A 17,296-nucleotide genomic window follows, 5' to 3' on the forward strand; every position below is an offset into this window, starting at 1 on the left:
TACAGTACAGTCGATTTATCTGCCTCATTCACATTGTAAGCCTTAAGGATCAATTCTTATTTACAGCTCAGTTCTTTTCTTTCTTTGCTCCCTTTTTCCTGTTCACATTAAATGTTTTAATGTTGCCAATGTCTAATTCCAAGTCAACCTTTTGAACAGACTTGCATTTAAAATGAACAGAGATCCATATTAATCCAGAACAATACGATAATGGAATGGACTCATCTCATAGTCATCATGCAGCTTCAGTGGCTCTTAATTGGTTTTAACATTTTTAATTCTCTTAAATGTATGTTGTCATCTCGCTTTAGATGCACTGGTTTCAGTACTTCATATTTTGCTTGCACCAAAGCGACATTTGAAATAAGCAATGTGATCTAAAACTTCACTGTCCAAACAAACTTCTACGTTAAAACCTGCGTGAATTTTGATATGACTGCTCAGACTGAGGACTGGCATCAGAAATAGGACCATGTCGCCTAAATTAGAAAGAGCTCTTCACGTGAAATATGGATATTTTTTTAATTAACTGATTTTGACATGAATGTGTCAGAGTGAGAGATGAAGACAGAGATAGAGACAGAGACGACCTAACCCTTTTTTTTTTTTACACAGCATTTATTAACAAACCCAGTGACTGATGAGATGGCTAGCAGATACAATAAGGTAAGATGTGCTGTGGCTCCCTCTTTAGGCCATTTTCTGTAATTACAACATGAGCACTCCATGTTGATATACGTTTCTAGTGTTAAAGCCTCAGGAGGAGAAAAGATGAATAATCGGGCCTGGGCTCAGTAATGTAAAACAGACTATTTCAGCAGACAACAAACAAAAGGTGGACAGGTCAAGGGTCAAAGGGTTAAGAAGAGTTCATCCTCTACTTGATCTTGATGCCGACGATCCTTGCGTCACCGCTGACATCAAAGTACTTGTACTTGACGTCTCCCAGGCGGTTGGGGAAGTTCAACATGGAGCCATCAGGAAGCTTGATGTAAAACTGCTCATTGTTGAAGTTGATGTAAAACTGAAACATGGAAAAAACCAAAAAGAGAAAACACACAATTTATCTTTCACTTGAAGAATAGCTGAGATAGATAGGTAAGACTATCTGTCCCTCTCAGCGGTTATAAGCTTTATGGGGCCTATAAACCCCTTCATGATTGTATAGCTCAGTGTGTGTTGACCTAACAGATACCAAGCCCTCTAATAACCTCCTTATGGGGAAAGACATTATGAAATTTGAGCTTGAGACAAATGACTACAATAAATACAGCAAAAGCACTTTGCCAATGGTCTGCAAAAAATATTCTTTCAAATACAGCAGGTCTGTGTGTGAACTGTGATCACACCCAAAGGCAGCTTTGGGCCCTTGTCGTCTAAACAATGATAAAATCATAAGAATGCAACTTAATTCTTTAAAAGCTATGACAACTTTGCCTCTGGAATGAGATATTTGCTGCAGAATGTGATGTAAAATCATTAAAGTAATGTAAGGAAAACACTTTCTGGAAGTACAATTTCTGTTGCCACAGTTATCTTTATTATCTTCCTTTTTTGGAATGAGACACGATGATTGTGTGTATTTTCATTTACTCTTCAATTAAGCAGATGTGTGAAATGCAGAATGCAGTGAAAAGCAATCTGACTTAAAGTGAGACTACTGTATATAACTTCTGAGAGAATAAATAACTCACTCTTCCTCTTAAAAAGTTGAAATGATGCAAAAATACTCAAAATAGTTTTCTTATATAACCTTTTTTGATGTGGTGTGGGTATGACTAATGGTGTAGCTAATATTTGCAAAAATAATTGCCTTGGTAACTATTCTCTTCTTGTGCTACTGCTGCTGCACTATGTCTGAGCATTTAACATTGTATTGTAAAAGTCTCACTTAAGACTACACTGTATGTGTATTAAAGTCTCCCTACTTACATCTCTTAGACTAAACCTTGTATCTAAATGTATGCTAGAGACCAAACGGTTCTGCTGAAGTTTAAGGGATTACAGACAATTGGCAAACACCCTCATTCTCTCCCAACACACCTTGCATTCCTCCCCACGCATGAAGGGGAAGTTTCCCTCACGTTGCTCGTCACCCCAGCACCCCCCGGACAAGGAGTTGAAGACGATGGTGTTGGTGTCATTGCCGCAGTCGAAACGGGGGTTGAAGTGCATGGCGATGTTGTCAGAATCGTGACCGATGTTGATGGCAAAGCTGCAATGGAGGCAGGAAAACAGAGGTCAAAAGGGTGCGATGAAAAAGGGAAGAAGTGGATGAAACAATAACCCGTCTCAGAGTGCGCTACGTCAACTTCCTCTTGATTAAATGTAATTGAATCCTTGTTTAAAAGCTAAACTGTATGAACCAGAGACAATGGATCTCTCAAACTTCTTACAGAAAGTTCTTATTATTATGATTAGTCTTATGAGGAGGACTTACGAGTTGCTGTCGTCCTTGGGCTTGATGCGGATCTTGAACTCATGCCCCTCCTTGAATGTCATGTCCTTGACTTTCTGTAAAGGGAAATATGTGAACTGATTAGGATGGATGAGTCTTAACTAATATGACCTTTTCATAGATTTAAAGCAACATGCAGAGCTTTAAGATTGTAACGTCTCTTCACACAGAATAAAAGCGACTCTATTGAGGAAGTCAATTCACAACTTTTACATGAGAACATTTGGAAAGCTAATTGCCTTTTATTATTTTAGTACAACAAGTTTGGACCAGACCACCAATATGATGAGAGAGGAGAGATTTTACAAGAAGCAGGGCTAATGACTGCTCTGTTCCTCATGTTCATCCTCCCACATTAAAAACCAGCCTCATTAGTGAAATTAGAATTCAGTCAGAAGATATTTCATTTTCGAAAAAGTCTCTTTCTGTACATGTTTCAAAAATGCTTTGGCTTATAATTTAGGACTATTTGAGAGAAATATGAAATGACTGTGTGTACAGTGTACTCTGTTGGGGGAACTGGTGATCATAGGTGTTCTTATCTTAAGTGTTGATGATCAACCAGGGTGGAACCGCGTCCCCTCGCCTGTAAAAGTACTGAAACAGGAAGGCGCTGTATTTGTTCGTTGACATGTGGTCATTATATTGAGACAGTAAAACCATAAAAAGACGTCCACACATGGACCTTCTGCCACAACAGATCTGCAGACGCTAGATAGGTATCACTACCACACTTCTCTAAAAGATGTAGGTGTGTGTGCCGATAAAACAATTAAGGGGGAAAAAAAACTAATAAAAAACTAGCAAACCTAATGAAACACCTGTGATAGATTTTTCAAGTTTGCACTCCTGGAAAAAAAATCTCATCATGGCATACCAGGAACTTTCTTCAAAGTCAGTGAACCTGTCCCCTTAATCAATAAAGTAATAAACTCCCTTCACTACTGTCCTTCCTATCTATATTCTGGGGATCACCTGATAGTTACACATGAACTTCAACATCCTGGCCCCTGTATACCGGTACCACACCCATAAATACCTCTGTCTATACCACCCACAATATATTCTTTAAGGTCATGTCTTATCCCCTATCTCAGAGCAGCACTGGTTTATCATTGACTGCACAGGCAAGGCGTTGGAGAATAATTAAGTTAAGTTAGACTTTATTAATCCCTGTGGGGATTTGAGTCACCTTAATTTAGTAGCCGTGTGCAACATCCCGGCACATTGTCTTCTGTCTTCTGTTCACAGGCCACTGTATAATATTATTGTCTCACAGAGATCAAAGAGGCTCAGGACTTTCTACTGTGAGGTGACCACTGAGCCACTTATTTAACTTTTCAGAAGTGTTACTTAGTATCGATGACGCAAAGCACTCTTGGGCAAAAAAAGAAACGTGGGCATTTTAGATTTTCATCTTCTCATCTTTTGATCCACACATCTTTATAAAATCACACAGTAGAGATTCAGCCATCAGCATCTTTACACAATCAGGTGAATCAGTGTTAACGACTCTGCAAAGAATGTTAACACAAGCCTCTTTAAAATCTACCACTTGTACTTCACTAATATTCAACCTGTACATTTCAAATCTGTGTATATTGGTATGATATATATATATATATATATATATAACGTATCTTTCCTATGTGTGTATTTAAAAATGCAATGTGGCACATTAGACATTAAAGTTAGATCATGAAATATGGTTATAAAAGTTGAAGAAAATGAGAAACATTCTTCTTGAGTATAATATCTTAACTAAGGTGGGGAATAATGAAGATAAAGAAATATCCTATGAATTAAGCTTTTTTCACTACTCACCATCTTGGCTCTCTGCAGTGGGATGTACCTCGAGTGACAAAGCTCTGCACGCAGGTGAGTTGTTTATATAAACCTGGTGACGCTGGGGGCAGGAAGCAACCAATGAGTGAAAGGGTTGTAGAAAATGGCCAATCACAGATGACTCAATGAAACCTCAGTCACTGTTCTGCTTCATATTACAGGATGTTGGCAGTTTTGGGTGTAAACTCCCCTGCATGAGAAGAAATATTTAAGGACTGTAGGAAATCAGATTGAATTGTTTTCAAAGCAATATTGTACACATAACAACACATATCCACATGGCTTACTGGGCAGACTTTGATGATTTGACTATTTTTAAATGGTCCACCTTCATGAGGACAGTTTGACTGTCTGAAACTACAACTGGCTACCTGTTTACTTATGACAAGTTTGTCAATGTTCTGCATTTGTGGGTTTCTGTGATTTTTGCACTGCCTGTATATAATGAAACAGATTGCACTGATTTCTATAAACGTGTATCTGAGATGTATTTTTGTTCTTCAAAGTGACTCTTCACAGCTATGCCTTACTTATGTACTGTATCTGACCTTTTTTGATAGTGTTGCTGTGAAATATCGTATTATATACTGCTGACAACTGAGTTTTAAGAGAGTAGAGTCTCTTATTTATCAGTTAGCATTCAGTTTGCCTCATTTTCTACTGTAACAGCAAGACGTTAATGTTAATTTCATCCCTATTTGGAAATTGAGTGACTTCAGGAGCAAATATAGCATACAGCTAGTGACAAGAAACATAATAAATAAATACAATTACATAGAAAAACTATATAAAACACATTATAAATACGTACGTTTGAATGAGAATGTGGTGGAACCATTATTTAAAAAATGTATACTATTGATTAGCCAACACATGAATGTAGAATTTGGGATGTGCAAGTGGGCATAATATTTACATTAACAAGCCTATGGGAGGTCTAATATTTTATTCAGTCTACAGAAAGTTAAGTATTTTGCACAATGGGCATGGGCATTTTAAAAACTTGGTTGAAATATTTTTTTGTCATAATTGCGATGCTTATCTATATCAGGCATGTATGTTGATATGCACATATTTCATTATTATAACATGCTTCACAACTAATTACAATACTGAAACAGTAAAACCTTGACACATCAGCATACATGTATTCACAGAAGAGTATAGATGTTTTTTATTTGCTGCATATACATTTAAATGGCACTTAAAAACTAGTAAAGTAAAAACGAGAAGCATTTCCACAGATTTTCAACTGATACGTTTCATTCGTTTTAGTACAGGTTGGTGTTAGTTTTTGTATGACTTTCTCTTGGCAGAGAACAAATTAATTAATCATTGATTTTTATTTGGTGGACCTACAATTTTTACAGGCAAATGCTCATTTTCAACTTATTTAGTATTGTTATGTCATACTAAGTGTGTGTGTGTGTGTGTGAGGTGTGTGTGAGAGGTGTGTGAGAGTGTCTGAAAGTAGGTCAGGGTTTCACAGTTTCACCCGAGCAACATGCTGATGTATGTTGTACTCCATCGCAGTGGGCGTGGCTTTGAGCACTGTAGCCAATCCCCTGTCTCCGTTTTATGATGGGCGTGTCAAACATTCAGTGCCCAGAAACCCAAGCTAACCCGAATAAACAACTAAGTTAGCTTGTCAGCTAGTTAGCAACTTCTGGTATGCTTTCATTTCACAAGAGATTTAATTATCTAATTCTGCTCCATTAACCAGTTGGATTTACAAAAGTTTGAAAATGTAGTTGACATTTACGGCTACGACGATTTATTTATTCTCAATTTTAAGAGTGTTACATATTACAACAGCAAGTTCGATGTTTGGTTAGCATTAGCTAGCTGGTTGTGATAATCAACCTAACTTTCTGTCTTTGCTAATGGCTAAAGGTTAGCTAGTGTAGCTAAGCAAGGGAGAGAAGTTTATTTATTTTGCAGCGTTTGCATTGTTTTTCTTTCTAGATATGGCGTCGTTAACGGCGACAGAACCAACGATATGCCCGGATGCAATACCAGCAGCAGCAGAGTCCATAGTGCCCGCTTGTATGTTTGCACCGGACCTGGGATGTGACGACGATCCATGCGGCGGAGAGGGCTTTGAAGACGGCGAGGCTACAAACGGCGAGTCCGCGGATCATTTAGACTTAAGCAGCAAGGTGGGCCTCACTATAAAGTGCACCTAGCAACGTAAGGTTTTAAGATGTTCCAGCCAAGCAGCTTTTTGTTTTGATTCGGTGAATGAATGCTGTGCAGTAACATTACAAAATCCCTATTGCATGCAAGGTGAACACAGTGCATTTTGTGCTGGCTGTGCAAAACACCATAAAGTGACACGTATGTTGCACTGCGTATGTAACCGCATCCAGCTGGCAGGTTACCCATCCACGGGGTCCATCTGCAGTCTGTGCTAACTTTGCAGGAACAGGCTAAAGCATTAGACTGAACTGACAAAACATTGTCACAGTTATTGACTGGTTTTCAGAGCACATAGCATTTTAAAATAAAAGCTACGATTTGTGAGTACTTGTTGAAGTTGTGACATCAAGACACTCATGAAAGACTTGTTTGACTCTGTGTTTGCTCTTGTTTGACCTTTCCAAGTCTTTCTCTGTTGTCTCTTCTGTGTCTCACTTTTCAGCTTGTTCTAGTGAGTCCAACAGGGGAACAGTATGATTCATTACTAAGGCATCTGAGGGAGCTGATTGATGAGGGCTGTGGAGAGACAATCTATGTGGTTGGGATGGGCTCAGGTAAGGGTTTCAGCAAACTTAAAGATGAAGTCTTCAATTGAGCACACACTTGGTCTCTAAACAGCACATCATTCAATAGAATGTCAGATATAGTGCTGCCTTGCACCTTGATCTATCAAAGAATATGATTTATTATATTACACAAGCATGTGACAAATAACTTTTGTAATCTTGAAAATCTTAAATGATTCTTGGTGGGTCATTTATATGCTCACATGAAGAGTAGGGATTCAGAAAGTTATGTTCTGCAAGGTATGTGCTGTATGTCTGGAGCAATGAACTGAAGCATTTGTAGACATTGTAGTTTATATTTTCTTCCATACAGTGAGAAGGAGGGAAGTGCATGTGTTACGAGTAGGTCAAAGATAAAAGTTTCTGTCAGTAGTCGCATAAGATTCAACAGTAAAATGTGTTGTCCTAGAACAAGCTCTTCCTCTGCTCTCAGCTCTGAGTAGATTTTTTGTATTTTATAAACTAAAATGTCCAGATATTTTGTCAACTATAAATTGACAATAAATGTGACTAAATCTGATTTGAACTCACATGGACCTTTGATATCCGTACTAGACTTGCCGAAGAGAGCACTATTGACAAATCAAATATTTAAAAAAAATGTTGTGTCAGCACATGGAAAAAGAAATCCTAATTGAATCATGAGGGAGATTCAGTTAGGATTGACTAAATCACTTAAGGCTAAACATGCCCCAGGGTTTGAATTTAGTTCGGCTAGGAAAGTAATCTTTTTAGTCATGTGGTGTGTGTGTGGTGAACATATCCCATAGATGGCACCAAAGACTTTTAACATTTTACCAGCTAGATTGTTTTTTTGGATTGGAACCTCAAAATCAAATGTAAGGGAAAACGAGGCAAAATGTTTTTGTATTTTGTTTATTTCCCCCTCACAGCTGACTCTGGATGATATGGATAATGTTGCTTGCTGTTCAAAAAGAATATTGTATTCACACATTGATCAGTTTCAGGCAATAGAAGATATTGCTTTACATCTGTGGTTGGGGGTAGTTCTTTAGTATATTTAGGGAAAGACCAAGCCACCAGTGTGCAGTAGCAGAGCCATCACTTCTGTCAGCTGTGTGTCCCAGGCAGCTAACCCCATTTGTTTGCCATTTAGTTTTCATTTTGAAACCCTCCTCCCCACACACAAACCCGAGGGCTTTTGTTGGCAACCAGAGTTATTTTTTGCCTGTTACAGCAACATGTGTGACCCATGTGGCCTGTAAGGGGGTCAAAGTGCATGTGTGAAAGGGTGTCATTTTTCCTTACTCAGCAAAGGGAGTTTCACTAGTTCACCAGTTCATGTCTGTCTGGCAGGCTGGAAGAGCAGCTAGCTGTCTGGCCTCCTGACCCCACTGGTTGTTTCCGTTTCTCAGTGTAGTAACTAGACTTTGTGGTCAGTCAGGGGTACTGTGTTGGTGTTTTATATTGAGAGAAACAGCAGTGAGCTACTTCAACCATAAAGTAACTGGTAGCGAGTGTAGTTCTAACGTAAATTTCCTTCACTGAAAAAGACACCTATTGTAGTGTATTTGTGGGGTTTCTTTGGCAATGTACATTTACGTCATACATTTATATCTATGTAGCAACCTATGACAAAATCTACAAGGCTGCCGCTCTTGGATTTTGTCTGAAGCACACTGGTTATGATCCAGTCATTTTGGCAGGCGCTGTGGTCCCAGTAAATTAGGTTTTCTCATTTCCACACTACACCCACTGCCGTCTCTCCTAGAAACCACCTATTTATTTACTCTTTCCTCTGCAGTCTGCCTCCACTGTGGTATTTGTTCTCCTGGTCACCACCCTGTCATATAGCAAGCTACTGACATTCCCAGGGCGTACATTAGCCCTGACATTTGCCAGAAATACTTTGAAATGATATGCCCACAGTTCTGTAAGGCACTCTTGATAAAAGTATACATTAAATAGCAGATGTGTAATGTGACATTACTCATTCTCCATCCTGCATCAGATTAACTCTTCTTCCTCCATTGTTCCTACTTTTGCCCTCCTCCTTTATCTTACCCCCGTTTCACCTCTCTGTTTAGATGGAGGTGACTATGGTCTGGATGAGAAGGACATGGAGGCGTCAGTAGCCACGGTGCGGTCGCTATGTGAACAGATTGAGGCTGACCTGATCTGGCTCAGGGAGAGGACAGACACTGGTGGAAAGATTCGGGACTACCTCATCCGCCGGCGTGTGGGAGAGCAGGATTTCCTGGAAGTCAGGTAAAATTAAAAGAAACGGTTCTGGCAAGGGGCCATTAATAAGCTACTGTTAATGGCACTTAAACCGTGAGTGACCGTGGCTGTACTGGGCCACAGTTCTGCACCTGTCTAATGCTCAGATGTTTTCCAATGTAAAACCAAATCGGTAGTCTGTCTGTCCTTTTTAAGTATTTTCTTCCGCTCCGTATTGTAAATAAAACCATAATATATATATACAGTATTTGTGGTTGGAAATTAGTTCAGTAATTACAATATTCCCATAACTTCTTCAATAGATATTTATTGTGCTGTCATTTTATCCAGTGCATTTGATGTTGCTGACATGGACATGTGAAGGAAGGAGTAAAATAGCGATCTTTCTGTAACTTAACCTTTTTATTGAGTGTGTTGTCTTAGATTGATGTAAAATTGGATTTTGAGAGATGCTAGTAACCTGTATTTATACTGAGTACACGTGTTCATTTACAGCAACACCCTGTTGAAATAACACAAATGGAGAGGATGTGTACCTACTTCATTATACCACTAATATAACAACATATATTTCTCTGTACTGATACCGTCCTACCTCACTCTTCATATTCTCCTTCATCTTGTCTCCAGAGTGGCGGTGGTAGGGAATGTGGATGCAGGGAAGAGCACTCTACTGGGGGTTTTGACCCACGGAGAGCTGGACAATGGCAGAGGCTTTGCTCGCCAGAAGCTCTTTAGACACAAACACGAAATGGAGAGTGGCAGGACCAGCAGTGTGGGCAATGATATCCTGGGTTTTGACCAGGAGGGACAGGTGAGCTTCTGCCAGTGCTCAGGAAAAACCCATCCTGTTTTCCTGTTGCAGACTTTTAGATTAAATACCATTTATCAAAAACAGTGCTTGGAGAGAGGCAATATTTTTACTGTAAAATCATTCATGTAATCACTTCTTAATAAGCTAGCTTTGCTGATTCCTTAAATTGTGGCATAATTGTGACAAAAGATACATAGTTAGACTCTGCACATTTCTTTGGTTGTAAGTAGAGCCTTCATTGCTCATAATTGTACAGAACAGAGATGCTTGTGGTGTGAAAGAGAACTTTCTTTACGCTGACAATCCAGGTTCACGCCCAATTGACAGAAAACATTTTTCTTCCTGAAATATCCTGTCAATATCATTCAAATATATTTTCTATTAAGATTAGATACCAGCACAGTGCAAAGAAACAAAAGAAACTTTTTGGGTGCTCTGAGTAATCTCTTTTTGAGTTTTATTCTACTCTGCTTTTCATTTTTCTCACATACTGTGTTAAGTCAACCTCCATTATTTCTCTTTCCTTCTGCTCCTTTAGGTGGTGAACAAGCCAGACAGCCACGGTGGCGGCCTAGACTGGACCAAGATCTGTGAGAAATCCTCTAAGGTCATCACCTTCATTGACCTAGCGGGCCATGAGAAATACCTCAAGACCACTGTCTTCGGCATGACGGGACACCTGCCTGATTTCTGCATGCTCATGGTGAGAGGGGTTGGGAACGTGGGTGTGTGTGTGTGTGTGTGTGTGCGCAAACTGGTTGTATGTTAATTTCCAATTCCTGTTCAAATTTCATAAAGATAACCCTCTGCTGTTTCCCTGTTCCTCTCTCTTGTCTCAGGTCGGCAGTAACGCTGGCATCGTTGGCATGACCAAAGAGCATCTGGGTCTGGCACTGGCCCTAAATGTGCCAGTGTTTGTAGTGGTTACTAAGATAGACATGTGTCCAGCCAACATCCTACAAGGTAAAGAGAAATGCTACTGTGATGCCTGTTTATTTCATAGACCTATTTGTGTTAGACCCCAAAAGAAGCAAAAACAATGTTCTGCATGGTAGGTTCAGCACAATGTATGTTCCCACAGGAATAAGGCCATCTATACTACAACACAGCCAGACCATAATTACCAGTCTGTTGTTAAAAAATGTTTATAGACACTAATTCCTTCTATACACCACTTGGCTGTGCTTTAATGATGTTAGTTAGGTAGTGTGTATGAAACTCAGCACTTACTCACAATGAAAGCATCTCAGGGAAGGTTAGAAATTGTACCCCAAAACTGCTGAAAAGAACAAAGTGAAACAAATGGAGGAAGAGTTGAGTTCAGAATATCGCTGCAAGAGCAAATTAACAAAGCAAATGGGAGCAGTTTAGAAAACGGGGAGTCTTCTTACTAAAATATGATTAAATACACTTTTAAGATGGGGACATATCTCTAATAAAGGGTTATCTCTAATAAAGGCTTGCTCCAGTGTCCTTATTGTAAAGTATGTTCTCCTTAAATCCAGCTCATGTTAATGTTCAGTGTTTTTGCAGTCTCTATAGTTGTGTAGTGTGTTCCCAGGCGTTGTGACAGCCATTGTTTTTGTTTTGAGAATGACTCATGGGATGTATTTTGTGCGAAATTGTCTTTGTCTGTGTATCTGCAGAGACGCTAAAGTTGTTACAGAGGTTATTAAAGTCACCAGGCTGCAGGAAAATCCCCGTGTTGGTCCAGAACACGGATGATGTCATTGTCACCGCCTCCAACTTCAGCTCTGAGAGGTAAGAGCCAAGAAGAGGGGGGCAGAGGGATGCAAAGACTGTCAGGCTGAGACGCAGGACGATGATGCGACAGAAAGCAACAAGGATTTTTTGTATTTAATCCTTTTTTTCTTTTTTAAACAGGTTGTCTTGTTGAGATAATTATCTCTTTTTCAAGAGAGACCTGTGTACAAGAACAAACACAGTTAAAGTATGGACAGACATGTAGGATTACGAATACTTGAGTTAAGTCTTTTAAAATGAGAGATTTTAGTCACGTTTTTTTTACAGGTCATTCCATTTGAGAGGTGCATAGTCGTTGAAATCAGTTCACATGTGGTACAGCTAATATTAAAATATCACGGATGACACATTATCCACAATTGAAAAAATATGTTTTTTTATTTGCATTTTACAAATGGCTGAAGCGCAGCATTATAATGAGTCCTGAGAGAAGCCTTCAGAATAAAGCAAAACGTGTGAACGTATGTGATAACATGCCAGACTTCATTTACTGTTTGCACACTACTGTTTTGAAGGATTATTTATTGTTTTATAAATAAATTCAATTAATAAATTAATTTCATGTAGAAGATTATTAAGTTAATTTGTGCAAATAGTGACTCCTTAGAATTGTAATTATGGAACTAGTCTGTTTGTATTTCATATATATATTGTATAAGACAGATGCATTTCTACTTAAACATCTTTCCTCTTGCATCTAGTAGTCTTAAATCTCACATTTGTGCAAATATTCATGCTGGTTTAGCGATCCCTGTAGGGAATCTTCCATTCAGGGAGATGTCAGGGTTGGCTAAACAACGGCGTCCCTGAGGCTAGTAGAGCTTAAAAGTCTCGCTCAAGTACGCTTAAGCCCAAGTTGTAGTTCTCGTGTTGGGACTGTGTTTTTGTCTTGTAATCACGGTGTTAGCGGGTCATTTGTAACAGTCATACTTTTCTGCCTCCCTCTCGGCAGGATGTGTCCGATCTTTCAAATCTCAAATGTGACGGGGGAGAACATGGACCTGCTGAAGATGTTCCTCAACCTTCTCTCCTCTAGGACCAACTTCAGCAACGATGAGCCTGCTGAGTTCCAAATAGACGACACGTACTCAGTACCGGTACGAAATAAAACACACACTCAGCTATACACTCATAGATGTTTTTTCTTGTCAACACATGAAAGTGGTTGTCAGCAGGGGCAACATGACCTAACAAGAAGTTGACAGTGGTCAACTGTCAGGTGGGCAGGCCCTGAGGGGGGGCAGGCCCTGAGGGGAGACAGCAGCACTTTGAGAGTCTCTTCTGTGGCCGAGACAGAAGCCAATGTGTCTCTCAGCGGCGGTGTTTCATGTGAAAATGTCTTTGAGCGAAACACTGAACTGAATCTGTGTTTTCACTGTCAAAAAAACTAATGTGAATGCAGCAACATAAGAGACAGTATTTTGGTTTGCACTGCTAGGCTGTCACAGCTTTTAACAGCAGAGCAGAATGTAAAAACAGGCACATTCTGTGCACTTCCACAACACATTTCACTGTATGAAAAGCTTTTTCTTTAAATGCTGCTTGAGTGAAAGCAGTGGCAGTTGACATAGTGGTTAATATAGAGCACATAGAGTACTTTCTGAATATGAAAAGAAGATTGTGGGTGCTGTGTGAAAATGTGTCAAGTTTCACAGCTTGAACTGTTGACATTTACAATTAGAAAGTAGAGAACTATACACTCAAGGCTTCACACTGATGGAGACTGATGAAGACTGTCTATAGATGACCACATGAATCAGGGGAAGAAGGGCAGTAAACCGTTATGACCCATAATTGATATTCTCTTGGCAGGGTGTGGGCACAGTAGTTTCAGGGACTACGTTACGTGGAATGATACGACTCAACGACACGCTGCTCTTAGGCCCAGACCCGCTGGGCACCTTCATCCCCATCGCTGTTAAATCCATCCACCGCAAGAGGATGCCTGTCAGAGAGGTTCGCGGTGGACAGACGGCGTCCTTTGCCCTCAAAAAGGTTTGTGGGAGAACAAATTGTCTGAATTATTGCCATCGTAGAACATTTTAGTGCTTTTTACCTCTTGCAAAAACAGCATATAGACAACACAAAGTTAAGTTTTTAAAATCTCCTGAAAAGGATAATTATTCTGAAACTTTTGGATGTGATATGCATATGAATTAGTTTCCCAACTTTATAATCAGTTTTATAATACATGCAAATCCCAGCGTGTGGGTTTAGGTAATGTTCTGTCTCTAATTCTGGTTTGGCTTCACCACTCTCCCCAACTTTTGGTCTATCTTCTCTCCACGTCTCAGATCAAACGTTCATCTATAAGGAAAGGCATGGTGATGGTTTCCCCGAAGCTGATGCCACAGGCCACCTGGGAGTTTGAGGCTGAGATTTTGGTGCTACACCACCCCACCACGATATCCCCGAGATACCAGGCCATGGGTTAGTGACAACACAAGTCAAATCCCTTCAGCACTGATATGCACCTGTTTATGTAGCTTCTGTCTTATATTGGTGTGACTGATCTGATCTTATCTGAAACATTCTTAGTAACTGGGTCAAACTCTCTCTTTATCACATCAGTCCACTGTGGCAGCATCAGACAGACAGCCACCATCTTGACCATGAACAAAGACTGTCTGAGGACAGGGGACAAGGCCTCAGTCCACTTCCGCTTCATTAAGACTCCTGAGTACCTGCACTGTGACCAGAAACTGGTGTTCAGGGAAGGACGCACCAAAGCTGTGGGCACCATCACAAAGGTACTGGAGCTTATCTTCTTCAGTGTAGATGTGGGATCTCAGCACTATAAGTGACCCCTTCACGTGGCAGTCAAAAACACTGATTAATGCAGGTTAACTGACACTGGCTGTGCGTGTGATTTCAGCTTCTCCAATCAGTAAACACCCAGGCAGCTAAGGCCCAGCAGGCCAAGATGCAGGCCAGCAAGAAGACTTTTAAAGAGGGCACAGCCGCCACTGAGGAGGCTGGATCAACAGCACGGCCGTCTAGTCCGAGCTCAGCACAACTACCAGTGAGTAAATCCATGCTCGGTGAACATTTATTATGTGTAATAAGTTTTAAGGAAAACAAGTGAGACATTTTCTGGTTAGAACATGTCTCATTTGTCCAGTATTGTGATAGTAAGTATGTGATGTAAACGGTGCTACGTTAAATTCTTGGGCAGAGCTGGCTGTACGCATCACTGCTTTTAAGGATCCAAAAACGATGCCCAGAACTTCTCAATGTTTTGGTCATTTTGTATTACTTTCTCCAATTTGTAAACCAACTGACAATATCATAATGCAGGACAGTTACCCTTGATTCAGGATAGTATCATTTATTCCTGAAAACATTTAGAGTTGAGTTGCCCTGAAAAAGATTGATTGAAAAAGCTGCATTTTCTCCTGTCAGAAGGGCAGTATTCTTTATGGAACTTGTCATATTAAATAACATCTTGAAAATAAGGAGAGGTTATATTCAAAACTAAATTTTAACGCTGTGATATGGAGCATTTTGTAACAAACTGAACTGTGTCTGAAGCATAATGTTCAAGTCGCCATTTAAAATGCTACTTGTTTCTTTCTCTTCCTGCTCTTGACTTTTTAAATTTGCCAGTTTATTCATTCAGTTTCACTGCCCCCCCCTTGTGTTTCATCCCTCAATCATGTGATTTTTCTTCCTCCCATGATTACCCCCCCCCCCCATCTCCTTTCATTTGCCTTCTTACCTGGCCCAAAATGACCTGCTTTCATCACCCCGTACGGTTACACCGGTCCCCCCCTTATCATTCTGTTTCATTTACTCACCTCCTCATCACCCCTCCTCTCTGCTTCGTCTGACCTTCACGCTCTTTCTGTCAACTTTAACACTTTTCTGCCACCATCTCTCTTGCCTCCCCTCCCTCCCTCCCTCTCTCCCTGTCTTGGCATGCTGCGTCAGACAGTGGCAGAGGAGGAGGCTCTATGTAAAGATGGGAACAAAGAAAACAAGGTAAAGAAGTTTCAGCAGACTGTGGGAGTCATGCCGAGGTCCTTGTCTTCTTAAGCTTAGATGTTGTTTTGTTGGTGTTTGTTTCACTTTTTAAACTTTCTAAGCCACGGTTTTCTGAGCATGAATATACCTTTTCAGTGCAGTCTTGTTTATGTATATTCATAGTTTCACACCTGGAAGCCGATCTAGTACAAGTGTAGTGTTTTAGTGCTGGCCACTGAGCAGCTTTGCTTTTTAATTAAATGCTTAATTTTTGAAGTATTTACTGAACTGGTTTTTGATTAACAGTTGAGGTACTCTCCCCTTTTCCCTGATTGTGGATATTACTCAGTATTTTAATATGAAATCTTTGTAACTAATTTATGATTCTCCCTGTTAACAGGTTATAATAATTCAATTTTTGAATGTATGAAGTTTTCTTTTTCAATTTGCCACATGAAAACAACCTGTGCAATTGCAGGGTTTTCGGCAGTGTGTTATAGTGGAGGTCAGGCCGCACAACCTGAAATGGAGACCACACCGGCTAATGTCAGAAATTATTGCACTTTTATCAAATATAATAATAATAATAACCTTTAGAAAGAAGCAGAGGTGCTACATCACACCGAAAAACGCTGTATATTTAATGAACGAGGAAATTGTTTCCACCTCCACTAAAAGTTTCCTGGAGGAAACCCTGAGCTTTTGTGATTCACCTTTTTCATTTTATTTCTTCCCCTGGGGAAAAAACATGAACCTCGTCTTTACCCTCTTAACCTTTTTAAGTTTGAAGCACGAGTGTTGTGGCCCAACCAGGTTTACCTGCAGCCTTTAGTTTATTTCTAATCTGATTTCACGTAACAGCTGACTCACTGTGGTGTCCCTGTCTGTCTGCAGCTCAAGTCGGGAGGTGGAGGACGCAGGAGAGGTGGTCAGAGACATCGAGGGAAAGGCCTGAACGCTGCAGCAATCTCTACAGCGGTGCCTGCAGGAGCAGCAGGCACTGCCTAAAAACACAACCTTTCATTTCTCCTCAGCTCTACTCATCTCCTTCGGTAGGGGGGGGGGTGACTGCATGGCCATCTGGTGGTTGCATACAGACTGACTGCACATGTTTCTTAAATATAAAATAATAATTTAACACATTTGAATCGTAAGTGAATTATTTTCCACATTCATTCAGTTCACAGCTCCGTTGGTGGGCTGGTGAAGATGGTAGAGTTTTTATTTAGTTTGAGTTTTATTGCAGTTATCTGCAACCGTAGATTATATTATATAACCTTTTCTATTTTAATACAAACATTTTGGGGTGTTCATCTTGTTTGTAGTCCGTCAGAACTTCTTTTATAGCATTAACCTATTTCCCAGCCAGCAGAGGCATCAGTCACTTTCCCTGCCTAAACTTTCTTCACCCTCCACAATCTACTTTTCTTCTGCTGCTCTGCTTCTTCTCCTCATTCGTCACCCTCATGTGTTCACATATACCTA

General features: G+C 40.1%; 2 protein-coding genes across 4 annotated transcripts; one reads left to right on the forward strand and one right to left on the reverse strand.

Annotated features, from left to right (window-relative positions):
• Positions 1–621: 621 nt before the first annotated feature.
• On the reverse strand, positions 622–4,303 carry lgals2b (lectin, galactoside-binding, soluble, 2b). The gene is made up of 4 exons (XM_070921297.1): positions 4,283–4,303; positions 2,441–2,514; positions 2,044–2,215; positions 622–1,024 (listed from the first exon to the last, which is right to left on the reverse strand). The coding sequence occupies exons 1-4, from the start codon at positions 4,283–4,285 to the stop codon at positions 878–880; spliced, it is 396 nt and encodes a 131-aa protein (XP_070777398.1). The 5' UTR covers positions 4,286–4,303; the 3' UTR covers positions 622–877.
• Positions 4,304–6,270: 1,967 nt separating this feature from the next.
• On the forward strand, positions 6,271–16,885 carry gtpbp1l (GTP binding protein 1, like). Of its 3 annotated transcripts, XM_070926466.1 has the most exons (14): positions 6,271–6,462; positions 6,945–7,056; positions 9,117–9,297; positions 9,901–10,084; positions 10,623–10,787; positions 10,924–11,047; positions 11,731–11,845; positions 12,801–12,945; positions 13,661–13,843; positions 14,143–14,278; positions 14,420–14,598; positions 14,724–14,870; positions 15,779–15,829; positions 16,706–16,885. In XM_070926466.1, the coding sequence occupies exons 1-14, from the start codon at positions 6,271–6,273 to the stop codon at positions 16,817–16,819; spliced, it is 2,028 nt and encodes a 675-aa protein (XP_070782567.1). In that variant the 3' UTR covers positions 16,820–16,885. The 3 variants fall into 3 exon arrangements, with proteins under 3 accessions (XP_070782567.1, XP_070782569.1, XP_070782568.1); XM_070926468.1 differs by lacking the exon at positions 15,779–15,829 and having other exon boundaries at positions 14,724–14,874; positions 16,719–16,885; XM_070926467.1 differs by lacking the exon at positions 15,779–15,829.
• The last annotated feature ends 411 nt before the right edge of the window (positions 16,886–17,296 follow it).

Source organism: Enoplosus armatus, chromosome 2, assembly GCF_043641665.1.
Source record: "Enoplosus armatus isolate fEnoArm2 chromosome 2, fEnoArm2.hap1, whole genome shotgun sequence".
Classification (NCBI taxonomy): Eukaryota; Metazoa; Chordata; class Actinopteri; order Centrarchiformes; family Enoplosidae; genus Enoplosus; species Enoplosus armatus.